The sequence below is a fragment of the Ursus americanus genome, chromosome 15 (genome assembly GCF_024610735.1).
Source record: "Ursus americanus isolate L20-20 chromosome 15, mUrsAme1.1.p, whole genome shotgun sequence".
Taxonomy (NCBI): Eukaryota; Metazoa; Chordata; class Mammalia; order Carnivora; family Ursidae; genus Ursus; species Ursus americanus.
In genome coordinates this window covers 51,795,517-51,812,320 of record NC_142141.1, presented here as the reverse complement: position 1 = coordinate 51,812,320, position 16,804 = coordinate 51,795,517, and the positions used below count along the sequence as shown (strand labels likewise).

The following is a 16,804-nucleotide window of genomic DNA, read 5'->3' as shown; positions in this document are numbered from 1 at the left end:
CAGCTCAGGTCATGATCTCAGGGTCTTGGGATCGAGGCCCATGTGGGGCTCTACGCTGATCATGATGGAGCATGTAGGATTCTCTCTCTCCCTCTGCCCCTCCCCCCACCTATCTCGCCCTCTCTAAAAAAAAGAAAGAATGCCTTTCTAATCTATGTGTATAGTCCTAATCAATACTGTTTAATGTGTTCAAAAACTTTTTAAAAATTGGATCATTCTGCACATATTATATGCTTCTTTTGCCCAAAGTTATGTCTGTAAAATTCATCTACCTTTGCAAAATTCATTGTTGCCTACAGCTGCAGTTTATTTTCACTGTGATGTAGTATTTTATGGTAGGAATGCATGTATCACAATTTACTTACCCATTAAAAGATTCATGGACATTTTGACTCTTTTTGTCCCCACTGCCTATAAGTAAGTCCAAACACATGGTCTGACATTAAAGATGACCACACTGCCCCCCAAATATGTGTCCAAAACACCTAGCCAGTCTCATCTCCCCACTTTTCTCTACCAACCTTTACCTGATTGCACCTGTTCAGTATATTGGTCAAAATATTAAGAACCATGTCTTAGGGCTGGAATGCTGTTGACCTTATATTTATATTCGATCTACACAAATCGTTCCTGTCCATCCGGATCTTGCTCAAGCAAGATCGCCTTAGAAAGACTACATCACTACGCTGTCACTTCCCGCTCCATCAAATGAACGAGGCTTTCTCTGTTTCTTCCACCATACCTGCTTCATGCGACCTTGTGTTATACCCATTTGTTATGACCATGTCTCAGATTTTGTGTTTCTAGTGCACTGCAGGTAAAGGACAGATAAAAAATGTTAGAGCTTTTGAACCCCGACTCAAAATCTTGAAAGCTACTGCTGGGATCAGGTACTAAACCATTCAAAAAAGGTTTAAAAAGTTAATTTCCACAAAAATGCAGTAACACCAATTAAAGAAAAACATCATCACTTTTGCTTAAGATTTGGGTTCCTCGGGGCGCCTGGATGGCTCAGTCTTTGGGCGTCTGCCTTCGGCTCAGGGTGTGATCCCGGCATTCTGGGATCGAGCCCCGCATCAGGCTCCTCCGCTGGGAGCCTGCTTCTTCCTCTCCCACTCCCCCTGCTTGTGTTCCCTTTCTCGCTGGCTGTCTCTCTGTCAAATGAATAAAAAAAATCTTAAAAAAAAAAAGTAAACCTGATATATGATGGAAGTGGGACTGCATGCTGCTTTAAAAAAAAAAAAAAAAAGATTTGGGTTCCTCATATTCCTAACATTGATCTTTTTTTTTCTTACAAAAAAATACAGAGTTTTAGAGTCCCTGGGACACAGAATCCTAGAGCTTCACATAATTTAAGATCACTTGATAAGAAGCACACTATTTAAAGAAAATGATGACCTTGAAAATCATTTTAACCCCAAAAGCAAGAGAGGGGGGATAAAACACCAACATTTTAAAGAAATTAATAAATGGATCAGAAATTACAACTAATAAGTATTTCAGAATTTTAAAAGTGGAACTCTTCTCTTTCTGTCAAAGAAAATACATGCATGGAATGTAGATACTACAAAGAGGAGAAGAAATAAAACAGATAAGCAGAAAGTTTTAACTGGACCGAATGCCTGGCCATTGTTTGCCTCTCCATCAGACTCATTAAAAATAAATAAATAAAATAATGGATGGGGGCACCCTGCTGGCTAAGTAGAGCATGTGACTCTTGATCTCAGGGTCATGAGTTCAAGCCCTACATATTGGGTGCAGAGCTTACTTTATTTTTTTTTTTTTAAGATTTTATTTATTTGAGAGAGTGAGAGAAAGAATGAACACAGGAGCTGGGGCAGAGGGAGAGAGAGTGGGAGAGGGAGAAGCAGACTCCCCACTGAGCAGGGATCTCGAAGCAGGGTTCAATCCCAGGACCCTGGGATCATGACCGACTGACCCACCCAGGCACCCCACAGAGCGTACTTTAAAAAAAAGAAAAGAGTTTAAAAAAATGGATAGAAGACATCACTCCAAAATAATACCAAATATGCCTTCCAATTACTTTATGTAAAAATCATTCCCTTTAATGGATGTTATTAAAAGATGTTTGCAATGTACATTACAGAAATTAGGCTAAAGCTGTTAATATAAAAAGAGTTCCTACGAATCCATAGCAAAAAAAGCCCAATGGCACAACTAAAAACATCGACAAAGTTATTTATAAATAGATAATGCAAAAAGATAATAGCTCTTAAACATAAGAAAAAATGCCCAAACCCAGAGAAGTGCAAATTAAAACCAAATTGGGATGCCGTTTTTCACCTACCTGATATGCAAGATCAAAAAGTTTGGTAAAACACTGTTGGCAAGGGTATAGAGAAACAGGAAGTCATACACATTGCTGGCTGGAACATAAATTTGTAGAACTCCAAGGAAATTCTATAATGATATCCATCAAAATTACACATGCACAGGGGCACATGGGCGGCTCAGTCAGTTAAACATCCAACTCTTGATTTTAGCTCAGGTCATGATCTCGGGGTCTTGGGACTGAGCTCAGGATGAAGGCTCCCTGCTCAGTGGGGAGACTACTTGGGGATTCTCTTTTTCCCTCTCCCTCTGCCCCTCCCCCTGTTCACATACACTCTCTCTCAAGTAAGTAAATAAATCTTTTTTAAAAATGACACACACACATTCTCTTGAACCCAAAAGTTCCATTTCTTGGAATGTATCCTACAGAAATGCTTTCACATATGCAAAATAATGCACGTGCAAGACCATTAGCTAGAACACTAAAATAGCAAAAGTTTGGAAAATATCTTAGTCCATCAGTAGGAGAAAGGTTAAATAATTTATGACATCCTTAGGATGGAATTCTATGCAGTTGAAAAAGAACAAGGAAGTGATCGCCAAGACATACAAGAAGAGGACTAGCCCAAATAGTATCCCACAATTTGTGTAGAATATTGCCTATTTTGTAAAATTTGCAGAGTCTGTAATGATACAGAGGAAATGGTAACATTGGTTGCCTCTGGGAGAAAACCGTGTGGCCAGACAGGCATGGGAAAGAGATCTCCAAAATGTGTATCATTTTTTTACCTTTAAACGTTTGAGCTCCGAGGCTATTAACTGTTTTTTAAGTAAATAAATACAATTTGAAATTAAGAGGATTTTAAAAACATGTCCCTCGTTGGTAAAAGGAGGGAAACACAGTCCTAAGATTATTGGACTATGGCTCAATCTAGCACAATGTAATATACCCTCCTTATTTGAGGGCTCACATAACTTCAGAACAGGATAAAGAAATTTGGAACAGACACCAGAAACACAGCTAAAATACCCAAGGTAAATTCACATTCAGCGACCCTGAGAAGATACAGCTCACTTTAAGAGAAATCAAGACTAGCACAGATCAGCAGAAAAACGTTCAAGTTGCTCCAGGGAGCCTAGAAAATGGCAAGTTGTGTATGTTTTGTGCACTTTCTTACTTCCTAACTTTAAGGTTAAGAAGTCTATGTCTTGTGACAAGGTATCCCTGCTGAACCCCTGCTTATTCTGCACTGTGCCGAGCATGCTTATTATGAGGACACAGTTGCAAACAAAGAAGGATTTTCTCCACCCTCCGTCAGACTCGTAACAGATGACAGGGCACGTCCTTCAATGTAGGAGCCACTTTCCCTGCCCTTACTGGTGAAGGGCGCTTTTTGGAGAGACAAACCTGTTGATCAGGGGCTTTTCAGAGAACAGTTCTCCTGTAGAGTCTATCTTGTACTTCACCTTAACGTATGACTGTTTCCCACACTGTGCACACACCTGGGGGCGGGGGGCGGGGGCAGCGGAGCGATGTATATAATCCACCTGTTTGCCTCCTGTTTTCTCATCAGGGAGTAAAGACCGTAAACCCAACCCTCCAGGGAATGGAAAAACAAATCACTCAGTGCCCATCTCAGGTGGCTGATGAAGGCGGTGCAGTCTTAAGCATGTGCCTAAGCTGGTGCTGACGCCTGCTCGGGGTGCAAGTACAAGCACGTTTGCACTGGCATGATTTGGGCAAGCAGGTCAAGACCTGTGAGTTTTCGAAAGCAAAAGCCAAAGTTTCCAAGCACGCTGGGCACACCTGTAAGTACAGGTGCAAGCGGGTCAGCCGACCACCCCCCCCCCCCATGCCAGGCTGGTACACACGGAGGATGGCAACTATTTACTGGGAAGTGCTTCTGGAGGAAAGTTGAAGTGTGTGTCTACCTGTTCGGGAAAGGTGGCTCAGAAAGTGGGGCAGGGCTGACACTTCCTCCGAGGGGTTCAGGGTGCACCCCCCCCAACGGGCCCGGGGCGCGCCCTCCGCCCGCTCCTGGGCGCCCCAAGGTCACCTGCCCTCCTGGGCGTCCCCACCCACCCCGAGCTCTCACCAGAATAGTAGGTTGGCCGCGACGAAGCCGAGCAGGCTGCGCAGCGGCCTCTTCCAGCTCAGGAGCTCTTCCGCGCGGCAGCCCAGCCACAGCACGGGCTCCCCCAGAAGCCAGGTCACGGCGGCGGCCACCCCGCCGGCGGCCTCCTCCACCTGCCGCCCCCCGCCGGCCTCCACCGCCCCTTCCTCCTGCGCTTCCTCCCCCTGCTCCTCGGGGGGAGCCCGGGGCGGCGGCGGCGACTGCAGCGCCGGCTCCCCGACCGCCGGAGCCGGGCATCCCTCGGCGGCGTGCTCCGGAGGCGCCGGGCTCGCCATCTTCAGCGGCGCTTGCAAGCGGGGACGGGCACGCGCGCGGCGCGCCTGGGTGTCGGCGCCGAGAGGGCGGCGGGTCCCCGCGCGGGGCGCGCACCGCGGGGCGCTGGCGGCTGGGTGCCTTGTGACGTCAGCCCCGGCGGCGGCAGCGGCGGCGGCGGGGGCGCCTCCCGGGGGAAGTGGGTGCGGCCAAGTTCGCGCAGGGGCGGGGCGCTGGGCGCCGAGGGGCTGGGCGGTGTCCCGGGAAGCGCGCGCCCCCTCGATAGCCTGGCCCGGGACCCGGCCAAATCAACCGCACGTCTTCACTTTCTGGGGCCGGGGTCCCCGCTCACCCATCCGCCAGCCCCGGAGGGCGTTACGGGACGCCCCTCCCGCTGGCAGCGGATTTCAGCCCCGCGCCCGGGCGGGGGCCGCCTGTCCCACCACAGCGGAGGTCTTTCGTCCTCTGGGAGTAACGTGATGCTAGATATGCTGGAGTGAGAAACGAAGGAAAAACAAAACAAAACACAACACGTTTGGGTCCATGAAGGAGCGTCAGGCCGCAGCGATGGGGGAGGGCGCTTCCCCTCGCCGACCTGCGGGCAGAGTCAGCTGGCTCCAGAACGCTCGCTGGTCTGGGGGAGGTGCAGGTGAGCGGGCGCTGAGGCGTCAGATCTCTGCGCAGACCCGACGCTTTGCGCGTGTCAGATAAGGTTTGGCAAGCCTTGACCACGGTTACTTCTGAGTCACTCTGGTCTCCGTGTCACGACAGCCATCAGGACATGGGTAAGACGTCCGTGAGGGGGTGACAGGGAATCCTGAGACCGCCCACACCGGGTCTCACGGGCCCTGGTATTTCTGGGTGAGCGTAAGGGGGGAGGGAAGAAGGGTAATTGCTATGCTCACTTTTCACTATTTGCATTTTAAAAAACCGTTCTAGTCTTTAATCCCCCTGTTCTTAACTTTTCCTGGAATAAAGTGCCCCGCCCCCACCCCGAGCGTTCTATTTGCAAGGAAGGAGGGCTTCTGATATCCTCTTGGATATCATACTGGCAACCAGCCCGCTTTCACAAGATGGATGGGGCTCATTCCCAGAGCAATTAAAGCCTGTTGTTTCAAGGGAACCCGTGGGGAATGCTCCGTACTGCTCACCTGGGTGGTCATTATATGTTTATACCTCTGTATACATATGTGAAGATTCAGTGATGTGTACATGGCAGACGTGTGCCCTTGGCTGCATGTGTATCTCAAGAGGATATAGTCCTAGAGTTCCCTCGAGGCTTTCTGGAACACCTACTACGTGCCCAAATGCTCTGCTAAGCTCAGTGAACGTGGCTTCCACCCACGGGAAGCTCACAGGCGGAGGAGGGGCTAATTACGACGTGATAACCGCTGTCATAGAAATAATTGCTCTGGGCTAAGAGCCTTAACTTAAATCACCCAAATTAAGGAAAGAGTGGAAGAGTCGTGTTTCAGGAGGCTTTTTGTAATAATGGCATCTGGCCTGAATTGTGAGGAGGAGGGAAGTAAAGTGGTGGTTGGAGGAGGGGCAATGATTTCTGTTGGGAGATCAACATGAGAGAAGGTGTGGAGTAACACACGGGCGTGCGCAGTTCCTTGTGTGTATTGGCAGCAGACCGCCAAGGCTCTGAATGATCCACTAGCGGTAGAGAGCGCGGGGGTTTTCCTGAAGCCAGTGCAGGGTCTCTGGCGTGTCCCACGTGCCACCGAGGAGAATCTGACCACCAGATAGAAAGTGAGGAGGGAGGCAATGAAAACGCACATGGAAACAATTCAGGTATTTTTTCCCCAAAATAAAAACTCTGTTTTCCCAGGTGTTGGTTCCCTCCCTTACCGCTACCGCAGAAGCTTCTGAAAGGTAAAAGGGACTTTACTGTGGCATCTGGCCTTTGTTTAGGATTGGACACAGCCCCCAGGGGTACGATATTCCACCATTTTCACTAGACTCTGCAGCTGGAGGGGAGAATGCAGGGCAGAGGAGATGAGGAACCAGGTCATCCCATTGTCCAAACCAGTGTGCGTGTGCTTCTAGAAATATGTTCTCAAGATTCTTCATGTTCCTCTCTCCCCCTGGATTCTAATTATTGTCATCAGGGTCTGTAGAAGTAGTAAAAAGTGTGGACAAGAAGACCCATAAAAGCTAAATTTCAGTTGCTACATGTGGTTCGCAACACTTTTTATCTCTGTTTATGAGAGATTATCTCTTTTATCCCTACCCATAGCTATGTGAGTCCACTCACCTTTCTCCTCCAAAAGTAGCTAGTAAGCTTGTAATAGGAGAGAAAAATGATGGATAATTAAATCTCACTCCAGAAGGCCACATAAACAACATCAAGGTAAGCCTTAGAATGAGATGGACATGCCCCAATAGTGCTTTTATTTTCCTTTAATAGGTTTTCTATTAGATTCCTCCAGTAGGCCCGTGACTCCCACATGAAAGGAGCCATGCACACATGTTGTATTGTTTATTAATCCCGCACATAGATGTTTTTGTGCTGATAATTTTATTGAAGCAATTTTACCTTCCTGTTCTCACCATATCCTGCTTATTCCTAATTTTCCCTCATTTCCTTGTCACTGAGCCAAGAGAACCAGATAGTTCACTCTAAGCCCAGATAAACAGGAACATCACACCACAATAGCAACACGCAGGAAATGGAAAAGAAGATCAGACTCGGTTTCCAAGGCCCGGCTCATAGAAGGAATTGGTTATTTCTGCTTTCGGTTGACTGTTGTGCTTATAAGAATTGGAATGTCCAAACTAGAATAGTCTCCATTTGTGTTTATCAGAGCTGAACAACCTCTCGCCAAGATGGTGGCCATCCATAGACCAGTTGGGGCACCCAGTTTAGGGATCACTGCCTGATATTGCACAAAAGAGGTTTTTAAGGCTTCAGAATGGTTAAAGAGAACTGGGGTCACACGACAGGAGTATGTCCTGAAAAGTACTATTCATTTATTCCACGCACACGCGTGCATATCATCAGCAAGGATGACTGCAAAACATTAACTTCCAACCCATTCCCACTGGGCTAGCAGTCACCCCCAAATCTGCAGACTAGCCACTGCTCTGGTGCTGTGTTGGAGAAGATCATTGAGAGTCGTGACTGCCAGTTGACCCACAAGAGGGACCTGGGCAATTAAAGGCTCCTCACCCTCTCCCCTGTTCTTGGAATGTCAGTTTTGTGCGCCAGTGTTCCTACAATGGGAGCCGTTTCAAGGACGCTGTCTTGAGAGTCAAGTGTTGTTGCTTATGGCCTCTGTATAAACTTTTAAGATTCTGGCCGGCAGGGGTGGAGATCTTGCCCGAGACATGCCTCGTGTGTAAGTTCCCTTGCTTATTCAGCCTGCCACCTACCACTCTGCAGTGTCCTGCCTCCTCCTCCAGTCTCTCCTTGCCCTCCCTGCGTGGTGGGGGTGAGGGAGGGGTGTTCACCTTTCACCGGGGAAGCTGTCCGAGTTGTGAGCTATCATCCTGGTCTGCAGCCTCTTCTTGTTTTTTCCTCCCCCATTATGGTCCTGGTTCTATCTCACTGCATTTTGTATCATTCATTCCTTATTTCTTCATTTATTGATCATTAAACATTCGTTAAAGGCTGATTGTGGGCTTACGGTAAGACAAACAAGGCTGCTTATCTCCTGCCTGGCGCTAGGGCATGGGCAAGGGAACCTGAAGAAGGTGATCAGGTGAAGGGAATGGGGAGTGGGATGAGCCGCAGTTGCTCCAGAGGGCCCCTCCGCTGTGCTGCTAAGGAGTCTGAGCTTTGCGGGCACTGGCGAGGTTGCAGCAGGAGGGTGAAGTGGCTTGCTTTGTGTTTTAGAAAGGTAGCTTTGCACAGCGGATTAAATAGAGCCTGGCAGAGCCACAAGAAGAAACTTCTTCCTCCTCCTAAACTAAAGTGAGGAGCAGAGGAGGAGGGGAGGGGGTTCATCAGTGTCAGGGTGCTGGCTACAGAGGTCTGTAGCTCGAAGAGCAGCAGGGGTCCTGGCCAAGAGGTAGATCCAGGCAGTGCGAATGGTCAGCAGGAAAAGAAAGGCCAAGACGGGTTCAGAGGCGTCTCCAGAGCACGTGGCCTGCATGGGACAGAGGCTATATTGAGGCTTTCGGATAAACACGTCAGATGGAGGAGAGTTTTGACGACCATTCTCCAAAGTTAGTGGCAGTCCTGTGAGCGATGGAGAGTTCCAGAAGTTCGTGGGTTTCTTTCTGTTGTTTGCTCTTACCAAGAAAGTGGTGGACTCAAAAGGCTCGTCCCCTGAGGTCCCAGGCACGCCAGCTCGACTTCCATTATCAAAGCAAAACTGCAGCGTGGTTGATTTTAAACCCAGGTCTGCAAATCAGGCCTGCAGTCCCCAGGGGTATTCTCTAAGCTAAAATTAGATTCGTGGAATGTAATGAAATAGCTAGGAGAGTCACATCCCACAGACATCCCTTCAAAATGTGTTTTTGGCTTGTCACCTGTTACTAGTTTTAATTTATTAGAAGTTAGACACAAAACCTGGAGGCTGGCCCAGGCCGCGTTGAGGACATGCATGCAGCCCATGTCACCTGTATCCTTTAGACCATGCACAAGTGGGCATAGCTGGGTGTTTACTGTGCAGCCAGCGGTGTTCCTGGGGACCCTGAAGCTTTATAAGACTCATGTGTTCTCCGAATTATCAAAGGAATCTTAAGATCATATTTAATACAGTTTGGAGTTCAGTGTATTTGCTTGCAGGCCAGTTCACTGAAACTTGATGGTTTCTCTGTACCCCATATGCACTCTCCTGCCCCCTTCCCTTGCCCTAAACCAGAACTGTCCCAAAAATAGCTTTGGAGACTTACTCTGGGTTGCCTGGACAAGGGCCTGGCTGGGACTGAAGGCCTTTCTCCTTTCTCCAGGGAGAAGATATATGTCAGCCCAGGGTCCCAAAGGCTGACTGGCCTCTGCTTTCAGAAGCCAGTTTCCAGCGGACCCTCAAATTCCCCTGGTGCTGGGCAGCTGGATTTCTCAGAGTACCTCGGCCCCCTGCGAGCATCCAGTGTACATATAGACAGCTTGTTCTCCCATGGATGAGGTCGTTCTTGCTCTTGTCCTATAAGGAAGGGAGGTGAGACAGAGTTGGAGGGGAGAGGTTCCTTTTCTCAGAATGTCCACCCCAGGGGCCGCTGGGTGGCTCAGTCAGTTAAGTATCTGCCTTTGGCTCAGGTCATGATCCCAGCATGGAGCCCCACGTTGGACTCCCTACTCAGAGGGGAGTCTGCTGCTCCCTCTGCTTCCCCCCCCCCCACCCTGGCTTGTGCTGTCTCGCTCACTCTCTCTCAAATAAATTTTAAAAACCTTAAAAAGAAAAAAAGAGAAAAAAAAAAAAAAAAGGAATGTCCACCCCAGTGGGTTCCAGAGAGCACCCTGGCCACACACCTTGTAAGTTAAGCCTGTTCCTTCACCCTGATTCCTCATAAGCCCTGTCCGGAAGGACAACTAGAGGTCACAAAGACACACCCACCTCACTCCCCCTCCCCGGCCCCCACCGGAACTGGAAGCAGCATTTACAACTGCCTTGTCAACTATAGTAACCCATAGTCCCCAGGACAGGAAATATTGGAGTAAGTTTTGATTCTGGTCTTTCCTTTATTTTCTCTGTCAGAGTAACCATATGTCAGGTTAGCCCACGACAGTGCTGGTTTATGCCTGCTGACTAGCATGGCTATTAATACCACTTTGCTTTCTTTCTCAAAAGTGTCTTGGTTTGGCTGATAAATTATATGGACTCCCCATCCATCTCCAGTCTTTCAACAATCTCTGAGAACCCTTCCTCTTAAATGCTCCTGTGTCCATATCCCCCATTCGCCCGTCTCAGGGCCACCATGCCTGCTCAAGCTTCATCACTTGGTGCCTGTCTGAACCAGAGCAGCCTCGTACCCCCTTCTCTTCCAAATCCAGATCGCCTAGGGCTGTGTTCTTCACTCTTGGAACTAATGAGGGTTTCCAATGAAAGCCAAAGAACATGGAATTGGGGGAAGATTTGAATTGGGTCTGTCCTAAGTATGAGTTCACGATGTGATATTCTAGCTATGAGCACAGAAAGATCCTAGAATCGATGACACCCAATGGCAGTAAGCTCACTTAAAGACCAGGTATTGTTTTCTATTTCCTGCCAGAAAAGAGCTGAGGCTCCTTAGATAATTGGCTGATACTAGGTCTGAGTTTGAAACACCTTGGGTACCAGAAAGCAAGACATGTTCAAAGACTATTTAAAAATCTATGTCAAAAGGACACAGAAGCCAGCTTTGAATGCGACCCTACTTACTGAATCTGGGAAACTTTAAGAATCAAAAAGAAATAATAATCCTACTAAATGATTATATTGAGTTAAAAAAAAATTCCTGACTCTGTCATGATACTCAAAAGGGGTGGGTAGGAAGCTCTGCTTTATGAAAAATGAGTTAAGTATAGACTATAGATTTAGGAAAGGACCATTTTGTTAACTCTCAATGTAATCAGTGATTCAGGCAATGATCATCATTGACCCACGGGGAAAAGACTAGGGAAGAAGTATTTACACGATCTCACAGGTTAGTTATTAATTACAAAGTGTGTCTTTGCACTGGAGAGATCCCCACCGTATCTGCATTTCATCATACGTGGCATCTCCAAGAGTGGGACTGTCTGACCTTATGTGCCCCCTGACCTGATGCTGTGGGAGGGACACAACAGAACTCGCACGAAACATTTGGCCTGAATCAAATCCTAACAAAACCATCTCCTACATTCTACAGGTCAGTTGACCTGGATCTTCAAGTGTTTAATATCAAGAACGGAGGAACACTTTGAGGAGAAGAGATATAACAGCCAAATCAGTGTGTGAAACTTGATTAGATTCTGGGTCCAAAAAAAAAAAAAAAAATGTTATCGAAGACATTTGGAGGGAAAATTAGGGAAATTTGAGTCCAAAGTCTATGCTAGATGATTTGTTGAATCAATATTGCTTTTCTTAGGTATGATAATGGTGTTAGGACGATGTAAGAGAATGTCTTCCTTCTGAGTGATGCCACATGCAGTATTTCGGGGTGAAATGCCATGACAGCAGACATTTGCTTTCTGCAAAAGGAAGTGTTGTGTATACAGAGAGAGAGGGGGGAAATGGGTGTGGCAAGATGTTGGTGAATCTGTGTGAGGGGTATCCGGCTGTTCATTGTACTGTTCTTTCAACTTTCTTGTGGCTTTGAAAATTGTCAAAGGAAAAAAAATGTTTTTTAGAAGACTGTAAGAAAATAGGAAATAGAGAGAGTTCATATAGCTCTTTTTAAAAAAGACAGTCCCCTTCTCTTTTCTTTTCCTTAAGACTGTGACCTTCGTTGATTTCTCCTTTCCACAAACTCTTGCTTGACTTAGAATCGTCGTGACAACCCCGAGTGTGGGAATCCAAGGATGGCTGACATAGTGTAGCAACAGAAAATGAAGCCTTTGTGTTCTCCAGAGAACTGAAGCTTTTCTTTAATTCAGTCTTCTTATATTGAGCAAGATCCTATGTACTAGGTACTAAATCTGTTTACTACATACATAGAACTGTGTACTTGACACTTGTACCGTGTACAGGAACCTATGAGAGGCACCATAAGTGACAGATGAACAGCAATATGGTTTCTGCCTTCAAAGAGCTTAAAATCTAACACACAAAAATCGACTCAGCAATTATTTTTTTGTGACTATTGTCAGCTAAACAGAAGACCAGGACTAGGGATCTAATTATTATTATTACTTTTTATTAGTATCCCTTATTATACACAGTCCCACCATCAAAGAGCCTCTTGTCTTTGAGAAATACACATACATTAATTTCAAGACAATGAGACTAATGAAAAGATCTTTATCATTGTCTAAATATTATGACCAAGCATCCGGGACAGCTTAAGAACAAACAGTACATCTGAATTAGAGCTTGAAGAGCAGGTTGGAATGTTTTCAAGACAAATTTGGTAGGCATCCCAAGTAAATAGAATACAGTGTGCAAAAGTGGGACACCTGGGTGGCTCAGTCGGTTAAGCATCTAATTCTTGATTTCAGCTCAGGTCATGATCTCAGGGTCATGAGATCAAGCCCCTCAAGATCTTGCAAGCCCTGTGAGATCCAGCTCCACTCAGCATGGAGCCTGCCTAAGATTCTGTCTCTCCTTCTCCCTCTGCCCCTTCCAGCTCGCTCTCTCTCTCTCTCTCTCTCTCACACACACACACACACACACACACTCTGTCTCTCCCTAAATGAAAAGAAATCTGACAATGTGCAAAAGCATGAAGGTATGAAATGAACATGACATGTTTGGGGATCCACAGGTGCTAAATATAGCTAGAATTTAGGGGCTTTAGAGAGAAGTAAGAGATAGGGAGCCAGGAATAGAACTTGAACTTGTTGATAAAGAGCTTTCATGTTATACTGAGGAGTTTGCGCTGTATTCTGTAGGTGATTGTAGGCTTTGGACGTAGTGTCATGATCAGATTCCAGAAAGGTAACCCGGGCGGTGGAGTTGCATGCAGATGGGAAGGAGATGGGGCAGAGAGACTGGTTATCAGACATTTATAATAGTCCAGGTGAGAGATGCTGAGAGTCTAAACCAAGACAAGGGACATGGGGGCAAAGAAAGGGTAGTCACAGGAGGCATTTTGCACACTGCGCCAGTAGGGCCTGGGTGACTGATTGGATGTTGGGAAAAGAGGGAGAGGAGATTGTCAAAGATAACCCCAGTATCAGGGTTCTCCAGATTAGCAGAAACAATGGTGTGTGTGTGTATGTGTGTGGTGTAGAGCTAAGGAGGAGGGATTTAAAGAATTGGCTCCTGCAATTGTGTGCACAGGCAAGTCCAAAACCTCCTAGGGAGGTCTGGAGGCTGGAAATTCAGGTAGGAGTTCATGTTGTAGTCTGGAGTCTGAAGGCAGTTTGGAGAGAGAATTCCTTCCTGTTCAAGGGACTTCAGTCTTTTCTGTTAAAGCCCTCAACTGATTGGATGAGCCTCACCCATATTATGGAGGGTAATGGGCTTTTCTCAGTCTACTGATTAAATGTTAATCACATCTAAAAATAACTTCACAACAACTTCTAGACAGGTGTTTGACCAAAAAAAAAAAAAAGGCACTGTAACCTAGCCAAGTTGACACATAAAATTAAGTGTCATCACAACCCATTGTGTCATTATTAAAATATGAGGTAGTGGAGAAAACCTGGGGACAAATTTGGAGGGGAAAAAACTCTCGTCAACTTAGAAGGTATTGAATTTGAGTTGGTCATGTCTAGTGGTCAGTTGGAAGACAGGAGACCAATCTTTCTTTTTTTTTTTTTTTAAGATTTTATTTTTAACTAATCTCTACACCTAATGTGGGGTTTGAACTTACAACCCTGAGATCAAGTGTCACATGCTCTACCAACTGAGCCACCAGGCACCCGATAGAGACAGATCTTTCTCATTTAGGGATTTTAGTGGAAACCAGAGGATCAGATAAGGCTGCTCCCCAGGAGAGGACCTGTATACACCACAGTGTGCCCAAGGCAATGTTCCCGTCCTCATAGAGCTGATATCTTAGAAGGTGTGGCAGACAGTGAGCAAATATGCAGATAGACATAACATCTTAGGATGTGTATCATTCACTGCTGTAGCTAACAAACCATCCCCAAGCTTGGTGGCTTAAAACAACTTTTATTTGCTCATGATTCCATGGATGGGCAGCTGGAGAGAGATCAGCTGGAACGGCACGTCTCAGATGCACATGGCGTTGCTGGATTCACTTATACGTTTACCACCAATTAGAAGATGCTGGATGGCCGTTGGCCAGGGCCGTCAGTAGATGTGTCTCAGTTGTCCTCCACATGGCCTCTCCGGCAGGCCAGCTTCACACTAAGTCACTTGGCAGCTGGAGTTCCATGAAGGCATCCCCTAATGTGCAAACACTTAGCAAGCCTCTGCCTGGGTCACATTTTCTAATGTTTTAGTGGCCAAAGCAAGTCACACGGCTAAGCCCAGAGTCAACAGGACAGGCAACAACACAAGACCATTAACATAATTAACTTAATCTAACACAGGGCGCAGTGAAGAAAAAAGGAACAGAGTGAAAAGGGGAAGTGCTTTGGAAGCGACAGGGAGGTGAGAGAAGTGACTTTTGAGCAGACTTAAGTGAAGGAAGTCAGCCAGTCATGTGGAGTTCTGGAGGCAAAGGCATGCCAGACAAAGGGGATGGCAAGTACGTGTGAGGACCGTAAGTTAGAACTAGCTGGACCCGCCCAAGGGACAAGAAGGCTAAAATGAGAAGAGCAGAGTGAGAGGAGATCAGGTGAGAGAGGAGAGGAAGGCAGCGGGGCATCACGAAGGGGCCAGCAGACCATGCACGGTCGAGATTTCGTTCTAAAAGATGGTGGAAAATCAGTGTAGGATGTTGTGTGAAACTTCATTCAGTTTTCATCTCGAAAACATTGTTCTGGTCACTGATGAAGAGACAAGCATGAAGCAAGGAGATCCATTAGGGATTACTGCACTAGTCACAGAGATACTGGTAGTGGCGGACGTGGTGAGAAATGACTAGATTTGGAATACATCTGGGACATCCAGCCAACAGCAATCGCTAATGGATCAGATGTAAGGTGGTAGGGACAGGGAGGAACTACAGATGACATCTAACACTGGTAGAGATAGGGAAGGTTTGGGAGAGGAATCCTCTCTTGGAATACTGTACTTCATAGGCCTAATACAGGTCCACATGCGACAAGTAGGAAACTTGGTATAAAAACCGTGAGCTCAGGGGAAAGAAGGTCAGCATCTAAATGACATGAAAGCCAAAGGAATCCATGGGATAAATTGGAAGATATGGTAGAAGCTGCAGTGTTTTCTGCTTCTGCTTGGGTTTTCACAATGAAATAAGAAGTTGGGGGATGGGAGGAATAGTGATATGAAGTTTAAAAAGAGAGGAATTTTGAAATAGTGGCCTTGGGACACAGGTGACCATGGGAGACAGTTCACGAGGAAAGGGTGGGAGGGAGGATGTGACGGTCTGGCCTCTGAAAATTGTGCTCAGGAGCTTAAAGTGAGAGTCAGTATGTTTGGGAGTTTCTCCAGCAACATTCAGCTGCTCAAACACAGACTTCGAGAATTGGATTTATTGTGGATGAGGTTTTTCAAGACAAGTGGAGAAGAAGAAGGGACGAGGAAGGAGTTGAGGGAGTATATAATTGAAACATTAGAGTGATGGACCAGAGATTCTAATCTGGGGTAGAAGGTGAGTGAAAGCACGAGTGAGGTGATGGGTATTGAAGGAATGGTGGCCTCATGGTTGGGAGGACCTGATGAGGTAACTATTGGAGAAGTGCTCCTAGTAGGAGGATGCTGAAAAGAGGTAGAAAGGAGTCAGTGGAGGCTCGAGTTTAGAGAGGGAAGAGGACATGTGGTCAAAGAAGCAAGGAGCCAGGGCACTGGATGGATTGTTTATGTGAAGGAAGTCTGCAGAATAATGGTGCAGAGAAAATCAGCCGGATACTTGGATGAGAAGGGAGTGTGGATGGTATGGTCCAATAGCATTGCTCTAAAGATCCTGAGGATTTCATCACAGAAGGAAGAGAAATGGTCTGGAGGTACCAAGGGGACAATTACTGTGTAGTAGGACCAGTGGTACAGGGCTGGGGACCAACCAGTCCTCACTTGAGAGGGTCGCAGGGAACACTCTAGGTCTGAGTTAGAGCTAGGCAGTGGAACTAAGGAAGAGGTGGTGATTATGGGTGGTTTGCAGATGACAGATCATGAGCTGCAGAGAGCACAGGGTGGGGGTGGGGAGAGCGGAAGGCACCTATCCTGGTGGTGAAAGGGAAGATAAGCTCTTCAGAGCCTCTTCAAGCAGAAGCAGAATCAGCAAAGCTCACATGGATTTAGCCATTGTTACTTACTCACATGAAGCCAGGTTTTGCTTATTTACAGATCCTTGGCCACGTTCTGAATTACTGAGTTTGCCAAATAAATACTATATGAATAATTTATTATTATAGGCAATACTTTTTAATTATGATTTATTTATTTGAAAGAGAGCACACGAACATGAGCAGGGACAGGGGGAGGGACAGAGGGAGAGGAGAGGGCGAGAAACAGACTCCC

General features: G+C 46.6%; 2 protein-coding genes across 5 annotated transcripts in view; one reads left to right on the top strand and one right to left on the bottom strand.

The window, feature by feature from the left end:
* RETREG1 (reticulophagy regulator 1) overlaps positions 1 to 4,795 on the bottom strand; it is a 124,930-nt gene extending 120,135 nt beyond the window's left edge. The window contains exon 1 of one of the 3 annotated variants that reach the window (XM_045787167.2): positions 4,389 to 4,795. In XM_045787167.2, the coding sequence (XP_045643123.2) occupies positions 4,389 to 4,702 (314 nt within the window). In that variant the 5' untranslated portion in view covers positions 4,703 to 4,795. The remainder of the gene's footprint in view (positions 1 to 4,388) is intronic. The other 2 variants (XM_045787165.2, XM_045787166.2) reach the window with 2 other exon arrangements.
* An 86-nt stretch (positions 4,796 to 4,881) lies between these two features.
* LOC148108879 (uncharacterized) overlaps positions 4,882 to 16,804 on the top strand; it is a 50,335-nt gene continuing 38,412 nt past the window's right edge. For both annotated transcript variants that reach the window (XM_087867969.1, XM_087867970.1), the window contains exon 1: positions 4,882 to 5,464. The gene's annotated coding sequence lies outside the window, so the exon portion shown is untranslated. The remainder of the gene's footprint in view (positions 5,465 to 16,804) is intronic.